Below are 22,030 nucleotides of genomic sequence, written 5' to 3'. Positions count from 1 at the left end.
GGGGTGGATTGGAATATCGGCCTCAGTACATTGTATATGCCGATTTCTGAAATAACTATTGCACCCACACACAAAATGATACTTATTCAAACTTAAAGTAATAAGATAATATATCATTCACTTTCCACGGGTGGAAAAAATAAAGCAACGGCGCCATGCGGTTCTGATTATACCTTTATTTGGGATAATTATCGCGCCTTCCAGAGACACGCCAGTCCTCGTCGACAGACCGACTTGGTCGGCTAGATTTCGATCGCCGATAGAGTCGGTCCGTCGGCCCCTTGCTACGGGCCGCCTTTGGCAAAGGCCCGTGCTCCTCCCTCGTGCAAGAAGGAGCAATCTTCCACCCCCCTTTCAGAACGAAGGCCATACACGTTCATATTAAGAGGTTTTCTTTTGCGTGGCTGATAAACTACGAATATTCAGGTTAATATAAATGCAGACAACATTGTAAGATATACTTTATCTGGAACACATTAGTGATATGGAACTAACTAGCCTAAATTATGTGTTTCCCACAGAGTTAAAGATCTTTAAATCTGTGGTTGCCCATTTAGCTTATTATACGAATACCTATAACAATTTCTTGAAAGTAAACCCAGTATAAATTTCATCTTACAGGCATCAATAAAAAGGTGGCTAAAGGAAACTCGGAAAATGTAGTATTGGGGCGTAGCCTAGCTTAAGTGGGACCTAATATTGCTGTAGAAGTTGATCAGAGGAAATAAAACATGTAACAACAAACTTGTCCAAAACATTCATATATCAACTTTATTAGTTTATTTCTTTACTTTAAAAGTATCAGCAGGTTTTACAGGTTTGCTATCTATGTATACCTGAAGGATATACCAAGCTTGTTTGACTCCTCCCTTACCCACTTATCCATTTTTGCGTCGAGGTCTTGGGGCGCGTTGGCAGCCCAGCCACCAACCTTCCCGCCGCCGTGGAAGAAGCTCCCGCCCTCTTTGGCGGACGGAAACACTGGGTGCGTCTTCTCCCTAGCCCTCATTTTTTCAAGGCTGACGTGTTCCATCACGCTGCGACGAAACAAAGGAAGGGATGAGGAGACGTTGGATAACGATGGAGACAGGTGATAAAAAATTATAGGTGAGAGCGGTGATGATTCGGCCACTTTTTAGAAAAATATCTTTAGAAAAAAAAGTTTAAGAAGTAGTGTAATTTTGTTGATCTCAAAATGTTCCTCCATCATTTGGCTCTTTAGGCTGCTAATATGACACTCGTAGCTATTTCCAATTTTCAGATGTAGGTGCTGAAAGACAAGTTTCTAAGTCGTCCGAACCATCCCCACCCGTGGTGATGGTTCGGCCAGGGGGGTGGGATGGTACGGACACTCATAATACTCGCCATAATATTAATATAACTTAAGTTTGATTGGCTAATAAACAAGATTATATCTACTACAAAACATTTGTATAAGGACAAAAGTATCCTCTCTATTTATAGGGGAAAAAATAAAAGGAGAACTACAAGAAATGTCTCAAAAATTTTGGAATTATGGCTTTCTTCTTTTCTCACAAGCATAATATCTGAATATAAGTCAACCAAATTAACCTTTTTATAACCGTTGCAACACCTATATAATGTTTAGATTGATATAAATTTGATAAAAATCATGAAAAAATCAACCGTCCGAATCATCACGACTCTATAAAAAGCAAATGTGTGGTCACACTCTTTTTCCAGCACGAGAGCTGGGTGATCGTGTTATACGGCAATACCTTCGCCGTGCATCGCTGCGTCACCGAAATAATTTACATCTCGCTAATTGCCATGTTTTTGAGGTGAGAGCTTACGACACACCCTGAAAATATTACATACGAGATGCAAAAATACATAGACTCGAACTTGCATCGAAAAGAACAGCTCTGAGGGCGTGGTTGTCCCTTTGTGGGCCAAGGCAACAAAGTTATGTACATTCACACAAAATCTCGCGGCACTCACTCCCATACACTTTACAATAAGTGCTATGGCCGGACCATCTCCGCCAGTTCTTCTCCCCTGCACAGTTGCTGTCCATATACAGGGGCCTTGTCCGCCCTCGTATGGAGTATGCATCTCATGTGTGGGGGGGCTCCACTCACACAGCTCTTCTGGACAGAGTGGAGGCTAAGGCTCTCCGTCTCATCAGCTCTCCTCCTCATACTGATAGTCTTCTACCTCTTAAATTCCGCCGCAATGTTGCCTCTCTTTCTATCTTCTATCGATATTTCCACGCTGACTGCTCTTCTGAACTTGCTAACTGCATGCCTCCCCCCCTCCCGCGGCCCCGCTGCACTCGACTTTCTACTCATGCTCATCCCTATACTGTCCAAACCCCTTATGCAAGGGTTAACCAGCATCTTCACTCTTTCATCCCTCACGCTGGTAAACTCTGGAACAATCTTCCTTCATCTGTATTTCCTCCTGCCTACGACTTGAATTCTTTGAAGAGGAGGGTATCAGGACACCTCTCCTCCCGAAACTGACCTATCTTTCGGCCACCTCTTTGGATTCTTTTTAGGAGCAGCGAGTAGCGGGCTTTTTTTTATATTAATGTTTACTTTTTTTGTGCCCTTGAACTGTCTCCTTTGCTGCTGCTGCAAAAAAAAAAAAAAAAAAAAATCCCACTGTCCGAATCATCACCGCTCTCCCCCTACTGAATTAAAAAAAAAAAAAAGGAAAGTACACAAGCAGTTTAGGGCATCAGACAATAATACTGTGATAAAAAGTGGATGAGCAGATACAAATGGGAGTGGAGAGACGAGTGACGGAGGGAATCACACAAGTGAGCCAGAACATGCACGTATAGGAGAACAAGAGGCAAGCAAGACAATTAAATGAAAAAATATAGTTCATGAATCGTGTTTCACAGAAGGGTTAGCAAAAGTACTCCAAACACCAACACCCAGGTTCTGCTGTCCCATCCCTCGATACCTGCTTAAGCTGACATCACACTGGGCGTTTTTCCTCCAACCGTTGGAGCTAGGCGCAAGTTCGCGCAACAGCAGTTGCGGGTACACCCGACCGGGAGCGAGTTGTTGGTTGCTCGTACGGATGGAAACCCGTTGTAGGCACGGTCCAGTTGGACCTGGACCGTGGTTGTTGGCACGAGGAAACGTGCGGCTGTATGTAAACAAACAGACGATGGTAGTGGCTGAATAGTGGAAGATGGCCTGCCAAGAGAATCGTAAAATGGATTGGCAGAGCTGCTTTGTCTACAAGATAAGAGAATATCCTGTGCTGTGGGACCACGTACTTGAAAACTTTGCCAAAAAGAATTTAAAAATAAATTAATGGTCCATGATTGCTTCTGCTCTTCGTTCATTCCGGTGTTTTGCTTGGATACGAATGAGGCTAACATTTCCAATAGTTCAAAAAACTCTTCTTACTCCATTCGATGAAAATTGTAGTGGGACTCTACAACACAGTTCTCTGATGAGATTTGGGCAAACACTGTCCTCCCGTTTTTGAAACCATGATCGTATTCACAACCGCTTCTTCCTTCCATTTAACTGTAGCAACAAATTTATAACTTAAGTAACAGCAACACAAGTTGCAGCAGCCCTTATTTTAGCACCCGGCGCCATGTCGATACAAGGTGACTGGTTTGTTCACGTTTTGGATACAAGCAACAGACCTTGGTCGTGTGTGAGGAACACCTAGAAAATTTGTAGTTGCGGGTTGTGCCTCCCTCCAACGCGGTTGGAGGAAAAACGCCCAGTGTGAGCCCAGCTTTATTATCAACACCTCTCAACACTCACCTTACCAGCTGCTCATCGCTCACATCCACCTGTAGAAAATCAGACAATCGCCTCAGTTCTCCTTGCAGATCCACCTTCAAGTCCTCGAAAAAGATAATGTGGAGGTTTGGGTGTCCCCGCCGCTGCCATGCCTGCTGTAGGTGTGCCCAGTAGGATCCAAAGGTTATATCCCCGGCCATGAAGAGGTCTGCGACGTCCCTCAGTTCCCCAGTCATGTTACCAATCAGGCACAAGAAATTGTAGAGGGAGAGGCATACGTCTTTGGGGTTTCTTACGACGTACACGACCTTGAAATAAGGGGTGTGCGAAAGGTGGATTAAACATGGCTTCCAAATCTTGGGTTGTCGCTATTGTCTCAACAAAGGTACTCTAGACAAGACAAGACCCTATGATCGAGTTTCGATTGGAAAAATACACATCTGAGTTCCTTGCTAAACATTTCGTCTGAGAGGAATATAGCATAGGAGGAGATATGGGGAGGGTATGAGAGAAGGGACTGGAGATAGACTATTAGCTGGCTCCAGAATCTTGTATCTCGGCCAAGAATAATACACGAAAGAAATGAAAATACAGATTGGGGAGTTTCTATTAAAAGCACGAACTATGTAAATGGAATGAAATCATAATAGTTTCGGCGCCTAGAAGAAGGGGATAAAAGTGGTGAAAATGCACAATTATAGAATACCTCATAGGACGGGAAGGGAGGACGCGAAATGAGGCAAAGCTGACTCATCTTGGGGCGAGCAATTTACCTCATTATTTCTCGCACTCTTCCTTTATCTCGAAATATTACAAAGGTGGAGCAGTGACGGGAACAATGGAGGATTCTTCGTTTTTTTTCTTCTCATATATTCATCTTTTTCTTCCTCTTCTCACTAATGAAGGAACAGTGATTGGCGCAGGAAGCTACTCCTGTATCTCTTTTATCGCTCTTTTCTTTTCTTGCCTTTCTTCATTTTCTCTTCCTTTTTCTTCATTTTAGTAGTTAAGAGGAACCATTTTATTTCACCTTTAGTTGCAAGGTCTTCATTTTGATCACTTTTTGTTACTCCCTTTTCTACCTCTTCATACTCTAGCAGGAGCAGTAACGAGTGGAAGAAATCAGACCCTTTTATTCACCATTACTTTTCATCCTTATCCATTTATTTGCTTTTATTTTTTTTCTTTGCTTTTTCGTATGACTTTTGTAGCATTCGGAGCGCCAGCCGCCACCTTAAGCCAACGTTTGTTCGATAACGTTATTATCCAGGAAGCTGGAGGCCACGGGAAAGGTGATTGAGCCAGCAACAAGCCGGCACGCAGTCACCACAAAACTCGCAGGGAATCTAAAAGAATCAAATGCTCAATAACATCGTTTGAGATGCGTGTAAACCAGAATAAGAGACACGCCTACAGTTTTTTTTTATGTGTTTCAGTTGTGAGGATTCAGTTCGGAAACTACACAATACCAATGTTTTGAACAAGACAAAGGAAAATACTTGAAAAAACAATGAAATACAGAGCAAGTGTCGACGACATCCTGCCTCAAAAGAAGAAAACAACAAACGAGAGTTAATTTCATGTAGTCACACCTTGCACGTGTCCAGGAGGGTCGGGGCAAGGAGGGCGAAGGACAGGTGTGTGGCGAGGAGTCTTGGGGAGCCTCGGTGGGCCGCCGCCAGCTGCAGCACCGAGCCTCCCTCCGCCACGCCGCTGGAACACACCTGCAGAACTCTTTGGCTGCTTTGCAAACCGTTGCCTTTCATGTTGGGCAACACCATTTCCTGGGGGAGTGAGGGCATGGAATAACACACCTCTCCCTACATGTTAAAGAGCTATTAATATTTTATTTATTTACTCTGTTTCCGATTGTGTTATCTCTCACTATCTATCTACTTATATATATATATATATATATATATATATATATATATATATATATATATATATATATATATATATATATATATATATATATATATATATATAAAACACCATTTTCTTAAAAATATTCAACCATCTCGACTCATTTTCACAAAACTCCCTTACCACAAAGGATTGTATAAAACGAGTCGACCTGTGCCTAAAACACACACAGTACTTTACATGCACCTGAACTACTGAGTACGTGAGAACACTCCCAGTTAGAGCCAAACCCTCCTGTCACCTTCCCTCTCTCCACACCTAGGATCTTTATGCAACCCCACAGTCAAAAGAGTAATAAAATCCTAGTCACATTCCCTTATCTCTTTCAAAATCGACGAACACCTGTCACAGTAGGAGGGAACAGCCTCAGTCACTTACAGTCATCTCCATTCACCTGGTCAAAGTAATAGATCCTGTCGTGAATATGGGTGGCGTCGGCGAGGTGGAGGCGATCTACATTCCTCAGGGCCCACAGGATCTCCATGGTCCAGGTGTTGCCGCACTTAGGATATGCCATCAACAAGGTGTCGTCGGAGCGGAATTGGAAGGTGTAGTAGGCGTGTGCCAGCCTGCGATACCTTTGTGCAGGGGTGAGAGGGTAGGCGTGACTGTGGGGAGGGTTGGAGGACGATGAGTGAGATTATCCTATTCATGTAAGGAGGAAAATGGAAGATTGAATAGAGAAAGACTAAGTGGAAAGAAAAGTCGTGCGGTGTTAGCGCCATGTTAACACATAAAGTCTTTGTCTGTCTCCTCCTCCTCTTCCTCCTCCTCCTCCTCCTCCTGGAGAAGAGACGCTTATGAGGAGATTTGATTCAGGTCTTTAGGTACCTGAAGCTTAGTAACGTTGATTACTCCAAGTTCTTTGAGCTCCAAACCAACTGAAGGACAACTATACAATCACACGGTTAGAATTTGTTTTAGGCGAGAACGATCAGTCCCTATATCAATAGGATGTCAAGGAAACCCGAATTTCAAAGATCCAGTTTCCGCTGGCGAAAAATGGGTGTCCTTGCCGGCTGGTCAAGAACCCGGTGCCTGTGACGTCCCGGCCACTGCTGCCCGCCCTCCACCACATCCTGCGCCTGATCCACCTCTCCTATGCTTGACATGGACTGTGGTGACACACAGCCCCACGACAACCTGGCAGGCGATGACGACGTGCCTGGCGCCGGCGCTGAGCACTTTGACGCCCGCGAATACCTTGACGCCAATGGCAAAGGTGATGACATCTCTGATGAAGTTGAAGATTCTTACATAAGTACCTGGGATTCTGACAACCCGGTCGATGACCTTGGTAACCTGCTCGATGACCTGGCAGATGACCTGTTAGGTGAAATGTCAACTGACCTGCTAGATGACCTGCCAGGTAACGTGTCAGATGACGTGTCAAATGACCTGCCATATGACCTGCCAGGTGACGTGTCAGATGACCTGCCAGATGACCTACCAAATGACCTGCCAGGTGACGTGTCAGATGACCTACCAAATGACCTGCCAGGTAACGTGTCAGATGACGTGTCAAATGACCTGCCATATGACCTGCCAGGTGACGTGTCAGATGACGTGTCAAATGACCTGCCATATGACCTGCCAGGTGACGTGTCAGATGACCTACCAAATGACTTGCCAGGTGACGTGTCAGATGACGTGTCAAATGACCTGCCATATGACCTGCCAGGTGACGTGTAAGATGACCTGCCAGCTGACCTACCAAATGACCTACCAGGTAACGTGTCAGATGACGTGTCAAATGACCTGCCATATGACCTGCCAGGTGACGTGTAAGATGACCTGCCAGCTGACCTACCAGATAACCTGCCAGGTGACGTGTCAGATGACGTGTCAAATGACCTGCCATATGACCTGCCAGGTGACGTGTAAGATGACCTGCCAGATGACCTTCCAAATGATCTGCCAGGTAACGTGTCAGATCACGTGTCAAATGACCTGCCAGGTGACGTGTCAGATGACCATCCAGATGACCTACCAAATGACCTGCCAGGTGACGTGTCAGATGACCTGCCAGATGACCTACCAAATGACCTGCCAGGTGACGTGTCAGATGACCTACCAAATGACCTGCCAGGTGACGTGCCAGATGACCTGCCTAATTATCTGTCAGATGACCTGCCAAGTAACGTGGTTAGCTACATCGATGAAAACATTTCATCTGAGGACGCCAGGATGACTGCCCTGACGGAGGACGTGTTGCGGCAGCTCGCCGAGATGATGAACGACGACGGCAGCCTGGCGCCACAACGGGGCCTTCTGTCCCAGGCCAACGAATGTGTCATCCTTATCCTTGTGCTGACTGCGATGGGCGCGTTGCTTGTTCTCTCCGGAGGACTTACTACGCCTTGGTTAGGCCTCCAGCGGACGAGGCCGAGCCGCTGATCGACCTCTGAGCCCGCACGCAGAAACACGTCTACAAAAAAGCGACGGCAGCTCCTTGACTTTGTACGAAAAAAAAAACGAACAAGTAACTTTCTAACATTCAAGTGAGCTACTCACTAGTTCACTCGTGTTTGTAGGCACAGGCACACTGTTCAATTAGGTATATTCATGCAGAGTTACCAGCCAGCGGGTGTTACTGCCGACTACGTCTTTGGACCCACGACGCTTGAACTATTCTTTCAATTATCGTAAATTACCTGTGTTTCTCTGTGACTTTTAACAACAATACTTCAATACAATAAGTGATACTATTGTTAATAATAATGTAGTTGATTATTCTCGTTGTTTTATTTATTGGTAAATGAGACACAATAAATTACTAGTGGAAGCTAAGCCTCATTATATATCTTTCTTGCATGAAAGCCCTGCAAAATCAAGCAGACTTTGACATTTAAAAAATTATATTTATATTACAATATATGCTGAGTATCTGCTTAGGGTGTATCAGTCTCACCTTCGACGAAAAAAAAAAAAAAAAAAACATTTCAGGGCGTTTAACAACTCGACAGAAATAGTCCCAACACAAGGAAGATCAGGTGTTTGGGTCGCCGTGAGGTCACTGGCTTCCTCTCCCAGTATGTTACAACTCCGCCCTCAAGTGACTGTTGGTTATTGTGTGGGGTGGACGCTGCCGTTACCAGGAGGGTGGGCAGGTCAAAGGAGATGTCGTTTCATGCCAGGGGCAAAGTATTACACAATGGGAGCGGAAGCCAGTGACCCTCACGGAGATTCAAACAATGAATGCTACGGTTTCTGTCGAAATACTAGGCGCCCTAATGTTTCTTGTTGAATTTCGTCGAAAGCGAGACTGATACACCCAATGCAGTTATTCATCAAATATTGTAACATAAAAAAAGTCCAGTTCTGCCTGATTTTGCAGGGGTTTCATGCAAGAAAGATTTTTAACGAGTATAAACTTCCAATAGTCATTTATATTGTCTCTGAACCAGTAAATAAAACAGTGAGAATTATCATATTCATTTTTATTAACACTAGTATCACTTATTGTATTGAAGTGAAATTGTTACAAGTCCCAGAGAAACACTGGTAATTTACGATAATTGAAAGAATAGTTCAAGCTTCGTTGGCACAAAAACTTAGTCGGTGGTGACATCTGGTAAGAATGAATATACCCCATCATTTGTTACTTCTCGTTCGTCTGCTGTATCATTTATGTCCAATAAACACCATTCTCTGATTTACACATAGTTTATATCATTGCAGTACCTTTGTCAGTATTAGCTGAGATGTTTTTTTTTTTTTATGTAAACACCTCTACTCCCATCTAAGGCCAGTCTCAGGTAACGGCACGCATTGGACAAATCAATCAAACAGGGATTGAGGCAGTGGCGATGTTGGACGATGTCTGTTGGAAAATGTTAGAGAGAAATTAATGTCTTTAAATGTTTTGTTTCCTTTTGAGAGCCATGATACACTAGGAAGGATACCTAAAAGTGAAAAACCTACGAGTACCGAGGGATGAATGTGCACATGATGAAGGCACGACGCAGATTATGTTTTTCCTGTTTTTTTTTTTTAATTTAAACAACAAAAACAAAGGAGGGTCGTGTGACACGCTCATGGTTACGCTCCACATGAGGATGAAGGGAGGAAGCAGCAGGCAAGCGTGATGCAGGACTCACGCTGAGAACATGCTCGCTTCCCCTCCCCATGCCTGTAGCTCGCCAGATAAAGGGAAGCATTTTTAATTGCCGTCATCACGGAGGCAGTAGAATCACGGGGGAAAGCATGGGCGACACTCACCTCCCTCACGCTTGTACCGCAGACCCCACGCGTCTCGGAGCAAGGGAGAAGGGCCGAGAAGCCTTACACACCCCACCCACACTGGCAGACCCCAAGCAGCCCTCAGCTGGCGCCAGCAGCCGGGAAACTGAACATGTCACTCACGCCTTGGGGAGCATCGTGTCACCGGGCGTCACCAGCACCATCGCGGTCGCCGAGGTCAGGCCGCGGGCAACCCGCCGAGACGCCTCTTCTTTGTCCAAGTCCTCCACGGTGAAGGGAAGCACTTTCTCGGTCATGTCTCGCGTCTACCTCGATGCACAGTTCAAGTCTGGAAAGATCAAGATACCGTCGGTGTCGGTCTGCCTGACGCTTTAAATGTCAATCTATTTTCAATTCTACCGTGTTGTATGTAAGTCAATCTCTGTTATAGTGTTGATTAATGCTAATTTTGATAAAGAACTTGCTATTACAATTACTTTGTTTATTCTACATGGCATCTAGACAAAAAAATATATACTATACGAACTTGCTACTGCAGCTTTTTTTTTTCGTTTGTTTGTCCGTTTGTTTACTTACATTGTGAGGAGAAATTCATGTAGAAAATAATCTATTAAAGATATGGTTTGGATCATACGCTAAAACTGCACGTGGCCCCGGTGTTCATCTCCGTCACACTGACCCTTGAGACTGTTGCGGGAAATAACTCATTACTCCGGGACACGGGGCCAGTGTGAAATCCGGGTTACATCTTCCCCAAGTGTCCCCAGATACTATTGATGAAGGATATAAAAGGAATTACATATCATTATAGGGAACGGAGATGTTGGACACCCAAGAGAACATTAACATTACAACTTCATCACCACGACCACCACCACATCATTAACATTACCACTTCATCACCACGGCCGCCACCACATCATTAACATTACCACTTCATCACCACGGTCACCACCACATCATTAACATTACCACTTCATCACCACGGCCGCCACCACATCATTAACATTACAACTTCATCACCACGGTCACCACCACATCATTAACATTACCACTTCATCACCACGGCCGCCACCACATCATTAACATTACCACTTCATCACCACGGCCGCCACCACATCATTAACATTACAACTTCATCACCACGGTCACCACCACATCATTAACATTACCACTTCATCACCACGGCCACCACCACATCATTAACATTACCACTTCATCACCACGGTCACCACCACATCATTAACATTACCACTTCATCACCACGGCCGCCACCACATCATTAACATTACCACTTCATCACCACGGCCACCACCACATCATTAACATTACCACTTCATCACCACGGTCACCACCACATCATTAACATTACCACTTCATCACCACGGCCGCCACCACATCATTAACATTACAACTTCATCACCACGGTCACCACCACATCATTAACATTACCACTTCATCACCACGGCCACCACCACATCATTAACATTACCACTTCATCACCACGGTCACCACCACATCATTAACATTACCACTTCATCACCACGGCCGCCACCACATCATTAACATTACCACTTCATCACCACGGCCACCACCACATCATTAACATTACCACTTCATCACCACGGTCACCACCACATCATTAACATTACCACTTCATCACCACGGCCGCCACCACATCATTAACATTACCACTTCATCACCACGGCCGCCACCACATCATTAACATTACAACTTCATCACCACGGTCACCACCACATCATTAACATTACCACTTCATCACCACGGCCACCACCACATCATCACTTAGTATGCATTTACCAGCACCACCACCACCACCACCACCACCGTCACTACGTTCCACCCCATCACTTCCACACTTCAGCCCATTGGCATACATCTATCACCCCCTTCACCATCACCGCCATTATCACCACCTCACCACCACCATCACCACCACCTCATCACCGCCCCATTTCAGCTCATTAGCATACATCTATCGTCCCTTCAGCACGTCGTCAGTCCCCTGCAGGTCCCGACATGTCGCTAACGCACCCAAGTCAAGCTCCGTGACCTCCTGCCCTAAAAACCCGTCGCTCTCAAAGTCCCTCCCGCGGCCATGCAATTAAGACCAAAGTGATAAAAGATTCGGCACTGATTACATTGTGTTACGAAAATTAAAACTAAATTATTCCAGGTTAAACTAGGCAAACATTAATTCCCTTCCTAAGCAGAGACTCCCTTTTATCGCCCCGCCGGCCTGCGCAAGAGCTGACCGGGTGGCTGGGGCGGACTGAACGAATGGGAAATGTCATGCGTTCCCTCCTAGCCCCGCGCGGCGCCGTCACACTCATAACCTCACAGTCAGTCACCCGGGCAGGCCTTTTTTTCCGGAACTTCAACTGGGGCGTGTAATGGATCTAGTTTAAAGTCTATGGGCGGCTTTGGGTGAGGAGGAACAGGTAGGATCTCCTGATTTCCGGCCCTTGCCTACCTGTCTGACAACAAAAACGACAACAACAACAACAACAACAATAACAATAATAATAATAATAATAATAATAATAATAATAATAATAATAATAATAATAATAATAATAATAATAATAATAATAATAATAATAATGATAATGATAATGATAATAATAATAATAGTAACAACAACAACAACAACAACAACAACAACAACAACAACAACAACAACAACAACAACAACAACAACAACAACAATAACAATAATAATAATAATAATAATAATAATAATAATAATAATAATAATAATAATAATAATAATAATAATAATAATAATAATAATAATAATAATAATAATAATAATAATAATAATAATAATAATAATAATAATAATAATAATAATAATAATAATAATAATAATAATAATAATAACAATAATAATAACAATAATAACAACAATAATAACAACAATAAGCACATACATGTACATGCAGCTTGAGCTTGAGCTGCTTTCTTGATGTTGAAAAAAGGAAAACTTTCTCATACCCACCCTATATATAGATTCAAGTTAGGTTCGAATCCCCTAACTCCACCAGGTAAGGCTAGTGTCACACATTCACGATCTTGACTCCCGACGCCTCCCGAAGTTAGAACATGTCGCGCTGCCAGACGTACGTTACGACCATCGTAAATAAATCCCCTTAAAAGCCGACCATTATGGACATCGAAACGACGTTGTTGAGACGTTTTTGAGAGGAGCATCCAACGGCCGTGGTTTATTGCCGACGGGTGAAAGATGCCGGGGAGGGCGCCGATTGTTTTGAAATTTCCAAAACTGTCGGCGTGTGGCCTGACGTCAGAAGTCAAGATGGTGAACGTGTGATACTAGCCTAAGATACATTTAATCACCTTCCTTCTGCTCTTTGTCGTATATGCATTGAGGAATAGTCAGTTCACCTGGAATTTACCTGGAGTGTGATCTGTATTGGCCTGTTTGTTGCCTGGTGTCCGGTGAGCTACTGGGCAGGATGTATGGGCAAGTGAGACAACCCAGACGAGGCACAGAACATCCAACCCGAAAAAGGACTTTGTACTGTCCCTTCCTTCCACAGAAGACGTAATCATAAAAGAAAGAAAACAACCTGTTTGGCTCCCATCAAATGGGTCTGACGTGACAGACCATAACAGAGCACTGTCAGTTAAGTAGTGTTGCTGCTGTGTGCAAATGAGCTTATGTAACGGTTGCAGCGTCACCACATAATATATGGTAACACACACACACACACACACACACACACACACACACACACATACATATTATCAAGGTCACAATCAATCCATTTAGACATTTAAAATTTTAGGCCCACAAGTTGACTGTTTCCGTGTCCTTATCCTATTATACCTGCTTCTGTTCCCTTCACAACAGACAGATTAAAATCTGTGCTCTGAGAAATGCCTGTCCATGACAACCTCGTATTTCAAACTGTATGTTACACTTTATTGAAGCCATTCGGAGCCAATGACAAAGAAGAGAAAGAAATATACGTCGAGGATAGGTCTGATTCATGTGTTACAAGTTGTTAGATGTGTATGATATGGAGGTTATGTTCTACTTTTTAATGAACTGAGTGAAGGAGGAAGGGACATGCTATGGTTGTGCTGGCAATGCTGTTTGAAGAATTGAAGTCATGCCTTTTATTTCTATTCTGGTGATTTGTTCAAGTGAAAGAGATGAGTGGTGTGTTGTTATTCATTCTGTAAATCTGTCAGAGTATATTGTAATTATGATGATTCGTAACACTGTACCTGTTAAAAAATACTGCTCCTTTTATGGGACTAAGAAAAATAGGGAACTTTCAACACTGCTTCTATGAAGAGGACAGCACTGTACTTATTGGCGCTTCGGATATTATACAGGAGGACTGAGCGAGCATACCACCACACACTTATTACTTACATCTGTCACCCAAATCTCGGCCCAGTGTGTAGTGCTGCGTCTACTCATGTCCAGAAATAAAGTTAGGTTTCGATTTGTTAGATTAATATGAAGAGAGGGGGTGGGCCGCCTGCCACAGCATAAGGTTGTAAGGTTTCGTTTGGTTAAATTATAATAATGAAGGGTCGAGGAGGGAAGGGGAAGCCCCCCAAAGGGTAGGTTGTTAGATTACAATTCTTAGAGGTAAGGTAAAGGTGGGTGCACATGCTTTAGCTGTGCGTGGCTGCGGTGCTCATCTCCGAACCGTTGGCCCTTTGAGCCTGTGGTAGGTAAGAACCTATTGCCCCGGGGCACAGGCTGATGTTGAACCCGGGACTCCCACAGTTTACCTTTCCCAGGTTTCCCCAATTATCGACCAGCCCGACAGGGAGGGTGAGCAGCTGGGCAAGTGCACGCATATTGCCCGGGCCGGGATTCGAGCCCGGGCCCGCGAAGTCGTAGCCGGGCCCGCTGACCACTTCCACGGACGCGCGAATATAATTCTTCTGTATAATTAATTTCGACAAATGCTTGCGATTTCACCGCTACGCTTAGGGCTGACTTATCAGCGGTGAGCCGCGGTTTGGAACTGCCTCGGGCTATAGAAGTTTGGCGGCTGCACCCGAGCCACTCAGGCCTCCTGTATTTTTCCGTTACTTCCTTCTGGAATTAGTGACTGAACTCCAAGACCGAGGGACCGATAAAAGCAGACAGAAACAGTTTCAACACATTGATGGAACATTTTGCAAAAAGTATCTAACAACTAGACACATAGCACTCGGAGAGTGCACACCTCCGCCAAAGATCGTCCTGGATATTGGTATGGGCATCAACTGTGATCCTATGCATCATATGGAAGCATTTGTTTCGAAATTTGATGAAATTTTATTTTTTTGGAAACTTTGACCTTGGGTGAACTTTTCGAGGTCAAGGTCAAAGGTCAAGGTCAAGGCCATGCAAGGTGCATCATATGGAAGCATTTGTTTCGAAATTTGATGAAATTCTATTTTTTTGGAAACTTTGACCTTGGGCAAACTTTTCGAGGTCAAGGTCAAACATCAAGGTCAAGGCCATGCAAGGTGCGTCTTTCCATGAGTTAAAATATGAACCAAGTCTGTAGTCTCTACGATGACGAGAACCGAAGTTATGGCCAATCTGATGTTTTGTGCGACCCTGACCTTGACCTTTGACCTTTGACATCAAATATTTAATGGGTTCTATTCTGGATGGACACGAAGCTTCACTGAAAAATTGGTTGATATATCCGCAAAATTGTGCACAGGAGACTGTTAACGAACAAACAAACAAATAAATGAATAAACATACTGCCGGACCGAAAATACAACCTCCTCCTTTTAGACCCTTCTTTTCTTGTATTAAATCAACTCTTTTATCACTCATTAATTACTCCATAAATGATTTCACTGTCTCGTATCCCTGGTAGCGTGATCCGGCTTAAGTTGTTATTGGAGACTGGTGTTCGGGGATAAACAAGGGAAAAAGTAAATATACATTTATTTAAAATTAAATGAAAGTAATTGCCTTACGCAATATTCTATGCTCAGACGATCATAACACTGGCATATTCAGCAATGGATGCAACATATGACAAACGACATGTCTTAAACATAATACTACAATATGTGCTCAGTTGTTGCCAATAATAATAACACTCGTCGTTCCACAAGCAGTGGTTTGTATCTCTCTGCTTACATCACAATCATTATGTACTCTCTTCACAAAATCCTAATAACACATTCCTATAGTACAGTGATTCCCAACCGGTGTGCCGCGGCACCAAGGGGTGCCGTGAGATCTTTTGAGGGTGCCGCCAAAATTCAGGGGAAAAAATTGCATTAACTTCACTCTCTCTGCTTCTGCTGCTGCTGCACAATTTAGCGATCGAATTTTCAACTTAGCTACTTTTCATTGAATTTGTATAATAATTTGTACTTATGGAAAATTACAATCCAGGAGAAGCTCGATTGGATTGTATCACCCTTCGAACTGGCTGACATGGCTGAAGAACAGGACTTCACGGCAATAGAACGTGACGAATTTCTTGATATGTCTGCTGATTCAACACTGAAAGTCAAATTTGAGAAGAGTGACGTGACACTGGCAGCTTTTTGGCATGGAACATCGGGGGAATATCCTAATTTGGCTAAGAAAGCTATTTCTCTACTTTTGCCTTTCTCCACATCGTATCTGTGTGAGCAGGCATTTTCTGCCATGGCAACAATAAAATCGAAACAAAGAAATAGGCTTCTTTCACTTGAGGATGATATGCGGGTGGCATTATCAACAATAAGACCTGATATCAAGAGTTTGTGTTCCAAGCATCAATCGCAAGTTTCACACTAAGTATACATGCATGGTTCACTCTTGTCTATTTGTGTGTATGTCTTGTATCATAGTGTAACACTGTAACTACTTGAATACATTGTGCAACTACTGTAAAACTTGTCACAATTACATATTTGTATTATAATACCATTTTTTGTAATAGCAGGATCAGTGTAAAGAAAATTTTCATATCTATGTATAAGGTGTTGTTACATCGATGCAAAATGTCGAAATGAAAAAAATATATATAATAAAAAAACAACGGAGATTTTAAATATATATTTCCTTATAAGGGTGCCGGGAAGTTTTGAAAGGCTTGCCAAGGGTGCCGCAAACTAGAAAAAGTTGGGAACCACTGCTATAGTATAATCTACTACAAGTCATTGAAACACCCAATTTTACCACACCCAGTGGTTTTACCTTTGCTTTACATCGCAAACAAATAATCACAATCCTGTCCCACTCACAATCCTACTTCACATCTCCTACATTATAATCTCCAGGACAATACAGTCGGTTTCCCTTAGATTCTCGAATTTCTACTCACGATTAAGATCACAACAGCCATTCTCGGCTGAGTGAGTAGCAGGTCTGCTTGAGGCGAGAACCAAGCTCGGTCTACTCATACCACTGATTTCTAGGCCACATTTTTCTTTGCTTTAGGCGGACTTACATCCTTGACACGCCCTTAATTTTCTACATAACCAATGGCCAATACTTCCTGTCACACCCATCTGCTCGCTCATTATGTTGTATTGTTTTACTTCTCCTGCTATTCGTGAGTCAGTCTTAAGACACTCCCTCAGTGATTTTTCTGTTAAATTATTGGCTCATAACATGTCGCCACGACTGACGTCACGGGTCAGAGTCTTTTTCAATGGTTGTTCACACTTTCTGACCACGCCTACTGGGTATCTGTTTTCTGTATCTGAGTCTGGGTATCTGTTTTCCTTTACCCTCGTTGTTTCCCCTCTTTTGTACTTGAGATGTTTACACTTATATATATGTCACCCTTTTTGTTAGTGTTTGTCCTGTCAGATGTTTACACATTTGTATATCTCTCATTCCTCTCTGGGTATCTGTTTTTCTTTATCCTCGTTGTTTCCCTCTTTGTTAGTGTTTGTCCTATGAGATGTTTACTCTGTACTGTTATGGCTATTCCTCTTGTTTGTTCGTTTTCTGGTTCCTGACAGCTCCTTGACTTTGTACGAAAAAAAAACGAACAAGTAACTTTCTAACATTCAACTGAGCTACTCACTAGTTCACTCGTGTTTGTAGGCACAGGCACACTGTTCAATTAGGAATATTCATGCAAAGTTACCAGCCAGCGGGTGTCACTGACGACTACGTCTTTGGACCCACGACGCTTGAACTATTCTTTCAATTATCGTAAGTTACCTGTGTTTCTCTGTGACTTTTAACAACAATACTTCAATACAATAAGTGATACTATTGTTAATAATAATGTAGTTGATTATTCTCGTTGTTTTATTTATTGGTAAATGAGACACAATAAATTACTAGTGGAAGCTAAGCCTCATTATATATCTTTCTTGTATGAAAGCCCTGCAAAATCAAGCAGACTTTGACATTTAAAAAATTATATTTATATTACAATATATGCTGAGTATCTGCTTAGGGTGTATCAGTCTCACCTTCGACGAAAAAAAAAAAAAAAAATTTCAGGGCGTTTAACAACTCGACAGAAATAGTCCCAACACAAGGAAGATCAGGTGTTTGGGTCGCCGTGAGGTCACTGGCTTCCTCTCCCAGTATGTTACAACTCCGCCCTCAAGTGACTGTTGGTTATTGTGTGGGGTGGACGCTGCCGTTACTAGGAGGTTGGGCAGGTCAAAGGAGATGTCGTTTCATGCCAGGGGCAAAATATTACACAATGGGAGCGGAAGCCAGTGACCCTCACGGAGATTCAAACAATGAATGCTACGGTTTCTGTCGAAATACTAGGCGCCCTAATGTTTCTTGATGAATTTCGTCGAAGGCGAGACTGATACACCCAATGCAGTTATTCATCAAATATTGTAACATAAAAAAAGTCCAGTTCTGCCTGATTTTGCAGGGGTTTCATTCAAGAAAGATTTTTAACGAGTATAAACTTTCAATAGTCATTTATATTGTCTCTGAACCAATAAATAAAACAGTGAGAATTATCATATACATTTTTATTAACACTAGTGTCACTTATTGTATTGAAGTGAAATTGTTACAAGTCCCAGAGAAACACTGGTAATTTACGATAATTGAAAGAATAGTTCAAGCTTCGTTGGCACAAAAACTTAGTCGGTGGTGACATCTGGTAAGAATGAATATACCCCATCATTTGTTACTTCTCGTTCGTCTGCTGTATCATTTATGTCCAATAAACACCATTCTCTGATTTACACATAGTTTATACCATTGCAGTACCTTTGTCAGTATTAGCTGAGATGTTTTTTTATATTTTTATAAGCCCAGTCTCAGGTAACGGCACGCATTGGACAAATCAATCAAACAGGGACTGAGGCAGTGGCGATGTTGGACGATGTCTGCTGGAAAATGTTAGAGAGGAGTTAATGTCTTTAAATGTTTTGTTTCCTTTTGAGACCCATGATGCACTAGGAAGGATACCTAATAGTGAAAAACCTACGAGTACCGAGGGATGAATGTGCACATGATGAAGGCACGACGCAGATTATGTTTTTCCTGTTTTTTTATTTTATTTAAACAACAAAAACAAAGGAGGGTCGTGTGACACGCTCATGGTTACGCTCCACATGAGGATGAAGGGAGGAAGCAGCAGGCAAGCGTGATGCAGGACTCACGCTGAGAACATGCTCGGTTCCCCTCCCCATGCCTGTAGCTCGCCAGATAAAGGGAAGCATTTTTAATTGCCGTCATCACGGAGGCAGTAGAATCACGGGGGAAAGCATGGGCGACACTCACCTCCCTCACGCTTGTACCGCAGACCCCACGCGTCTCGCAGCAAGGGAGAAGGGCCAAGAAGCCTTACACACCCCACCCACACTGACAGACCCCAAGCAGCCCTCAGCTGGCGCCAGCAGCCGGGAAACTGAACATGTCACTCACGCCTTGGGGAGCATCGTGTCACCGGGCGTCACCAGCACCATCGCGGTCGCCGAGGTCAGGCCGCGGGCAACCCGCCGAGACGCCTCTTCTTTGTCCAAGTCCTCCACGGTGAAGGGAAGCACTTTCTCGGTCATGTCTCGCGTCTACCTCGATGCACAGTTCAAGTCTGGAAAGATCAAGATACCGTCGGTGTCGGTCTGCCTGACGCTTTAAATGTCAATCTATTTTCAATTCTACCGTGTTGTATGTAAGTCAATCTCTGTTATAGTTTTGATTAATGCTAATTTTGATAAAGAACTTGCTATTACAATTACTTTGTTTATTCCACATGGCATGTAGACAAAAAAATATATACTATACGAACTTGCTACTGCAGCTTTATTTTTCTCGTTTGTTTGTCCGTTTGTTTACTTACATTGTGAGGAGAAATTCATGTAGAAAATAATCTATTAAAGATATAGTTTGGATCATACGCTAAAACTGCACGTGGCCCCGGTGTTCATCTCCGTCACACTGACCCTCGAGACTGTTGCGGGAAATAACTCATTACTCCGGGACACGGGGCCAGTGTGAAATCCGGGTTACATCTTCCCCAAGTGTCCCCAGATACTATTGATGAAGGATATAAAAGGAGTTACATATCATTATAGGGAACGGAGATGTTGAACACCCAAGAGAGCATTAACATTACCACTTCATCACCACGGCCGCCACCACATCATTAACATTACCACTTCATCACCACGGCCGCCACCACATCATTAACATTACCACTTCATCACCACGGCCGCCACCACATCATTAACATTACCACTTCATCACCACGGCCGCCACCACATCATTAACATTACAACTTCATCACCACGGTCACCACCACATCATTAACATTACCACTTCATCACCACGGCCGCCACCACATCATTAACATTACCACTTCATCACCACGGCCGCCACCACATCATTAACATTACAACTTCATCACCACGGTCACCACCACATCATTAACATTACCACTTCATCACCACGGTCACCACCACATCATTAACATTACCACTTCATCACCACGGTCACCACCACATCATTAACATTACCACTTCATCACCACGGCCACCACCACATCATTAACATTACCACTTCATCACCACGGCCACCACCACATCATTAACATTACCACTTCATCACCACGGCCACCACCACATCATTAACATTACCACTTCATCACCACGGCCGCCACCACATCATTAACATTACCACTTCATCACCACGGCCACCACCACATCATTAACATTACCACTTCATCACCACGGCCACCACCACATCATTAACATTACCACTTCATCACCACGGCCGCCACCACATCATTAACATTACCACTTCATCACCACGGCCACCACCACATCATTAACATTACCACTTCATCACCACGGCCACCACCACATCATTAACATTACCACTTCATCACCACGGCCACCACCACATCATTAACATTACAACTTCATCACCACGGTCACCACCACATCATTAACATTACAACTTCATCACCATGGCCACCACCACATCATTAACATTACCACTTCATCACCACGGCCGCCACCACATCATCACTTAGTATGCATTTACCAGCACCTTCAGCACCACCACCACCATCACTACGTTCCACCCCATCACTTCCACATTTCAGCCCATTGGCATATTCAGATTCAGATATTCAGATATTTATTAGAAAAGGTTGGGGGAAGTTACAAAGAGGGGGGGGGGGTGTACATACAGAGATAAATACATCTATCAGCCCCTTCACCATCACCGCCATTATCACCACCTCACCACCACCATCACCACCACCTCATCACCGCCCCATTTCAGCTCATTAGCATACATCTGTCGTCCCTTCAGCACGTCGTCAGTCCCATGCAGGTCCCGACATGTCGCTAACGCACCCAAGTCAAGCTCCGTGACCTCCTGCCCTAAAAACCCGTCGCTCTCAAAGTCCCTCCCGCGGCCATGCAATTAAGACCAAAGTGATAAAAGATTCGGCACTGATTACATTGTGTTACGAAAATTAAAACTAAATTATTCCAGGTTAAACTAGGCAAACATTAATTCCCTTCCTAAGCAGAGACTCCCTTTTATCGCCCCGCCGGCCTGCGCAAGAGCTGACCGGGTGGCTGGGGGGGACTGAACGAATGGAAAATGTCATGCGTTCCCTCCTAGCCCCGCGCGGCGCCGTCACACTCATAACCTCACAGTCAGTCACCCGGGCAGGCCTTTTTTTCCGGAGCTTCAA

General features: G+C 43.7%; 1 protein-coding gene across 3 annotated transcripts in view; it reads right to left on the bottom strand.

Moving 5' to 3' along the window:
- Positions 1 to 286: 286 nt before the first annotated feature.
- LOC126989019 (luciferin sulfotransferase-like) overlaps positions 287 to 22,030 on the bottom strand; it is a 30,454-nt gene continuing 8,710 nt past the window's right edge. Inside the window, exons 1-6 of one of the 3 annotated variants that reach the window (XM_050847552.1) lie at positions 13,310 to 18,197; positions 10,032 to 10,197; positions 6,061 to 6,244; positions 5,333 to 5,524; positions 3,762 to 4,048; positions 292 to 1,037 (exon numbers count right to left, since the gene is read on the bottom strand). In XM_050847552.1, the coding sequence (XP_050703509.1) occupies positions 827 to 1,037; positions 3,762 to 4,048; positions 5,333 to 5,524; positions 6,061 to 6,244; positions 10,032 to 10,165 (1,008 nt within the window). In that variant the 5' untranslated portion in view covers positions 10,166 to 10,197; positions 13,310 to 18,197 and the 3' untranslated portion in view covers positions 292 to 826. Of the gene's footprint in view, positions 1,038 to 3,761; positions 4,049 to 5,332; positions 5,525 to 6,060; positions 6,245 to 10,031; positions 10,198 to 13,309; positions 18,198 to 19,746; positions 19,913 to 22,030 lie in introns of those variants that run through there. The other 2 variants (XM_050847672.1, XM_050847603.1) reach the window with 2 other exon arrangements.

The sequence above is a fragment of the Eriocheir sinensis genome, chromosome 1 (assembly GCF_024679095.1).
Source record: "Eriocheir sinensis breed Jianghai 21 chromosome 1, ASM2467909v1, whole genome shotgun sequence".
Taxonomy (NCBI): Eukaryota; Metazoa; Arthropoda; class Malacostraca; order Decapoda; family Varunidae; genus Eriocheir; species Eriocheir sinensis.
The sequence above is the reverse complement of the archived record's forward strand: the minus strand, read 5'-3'. Positions and strand labels throughout refer to the sequence as shown.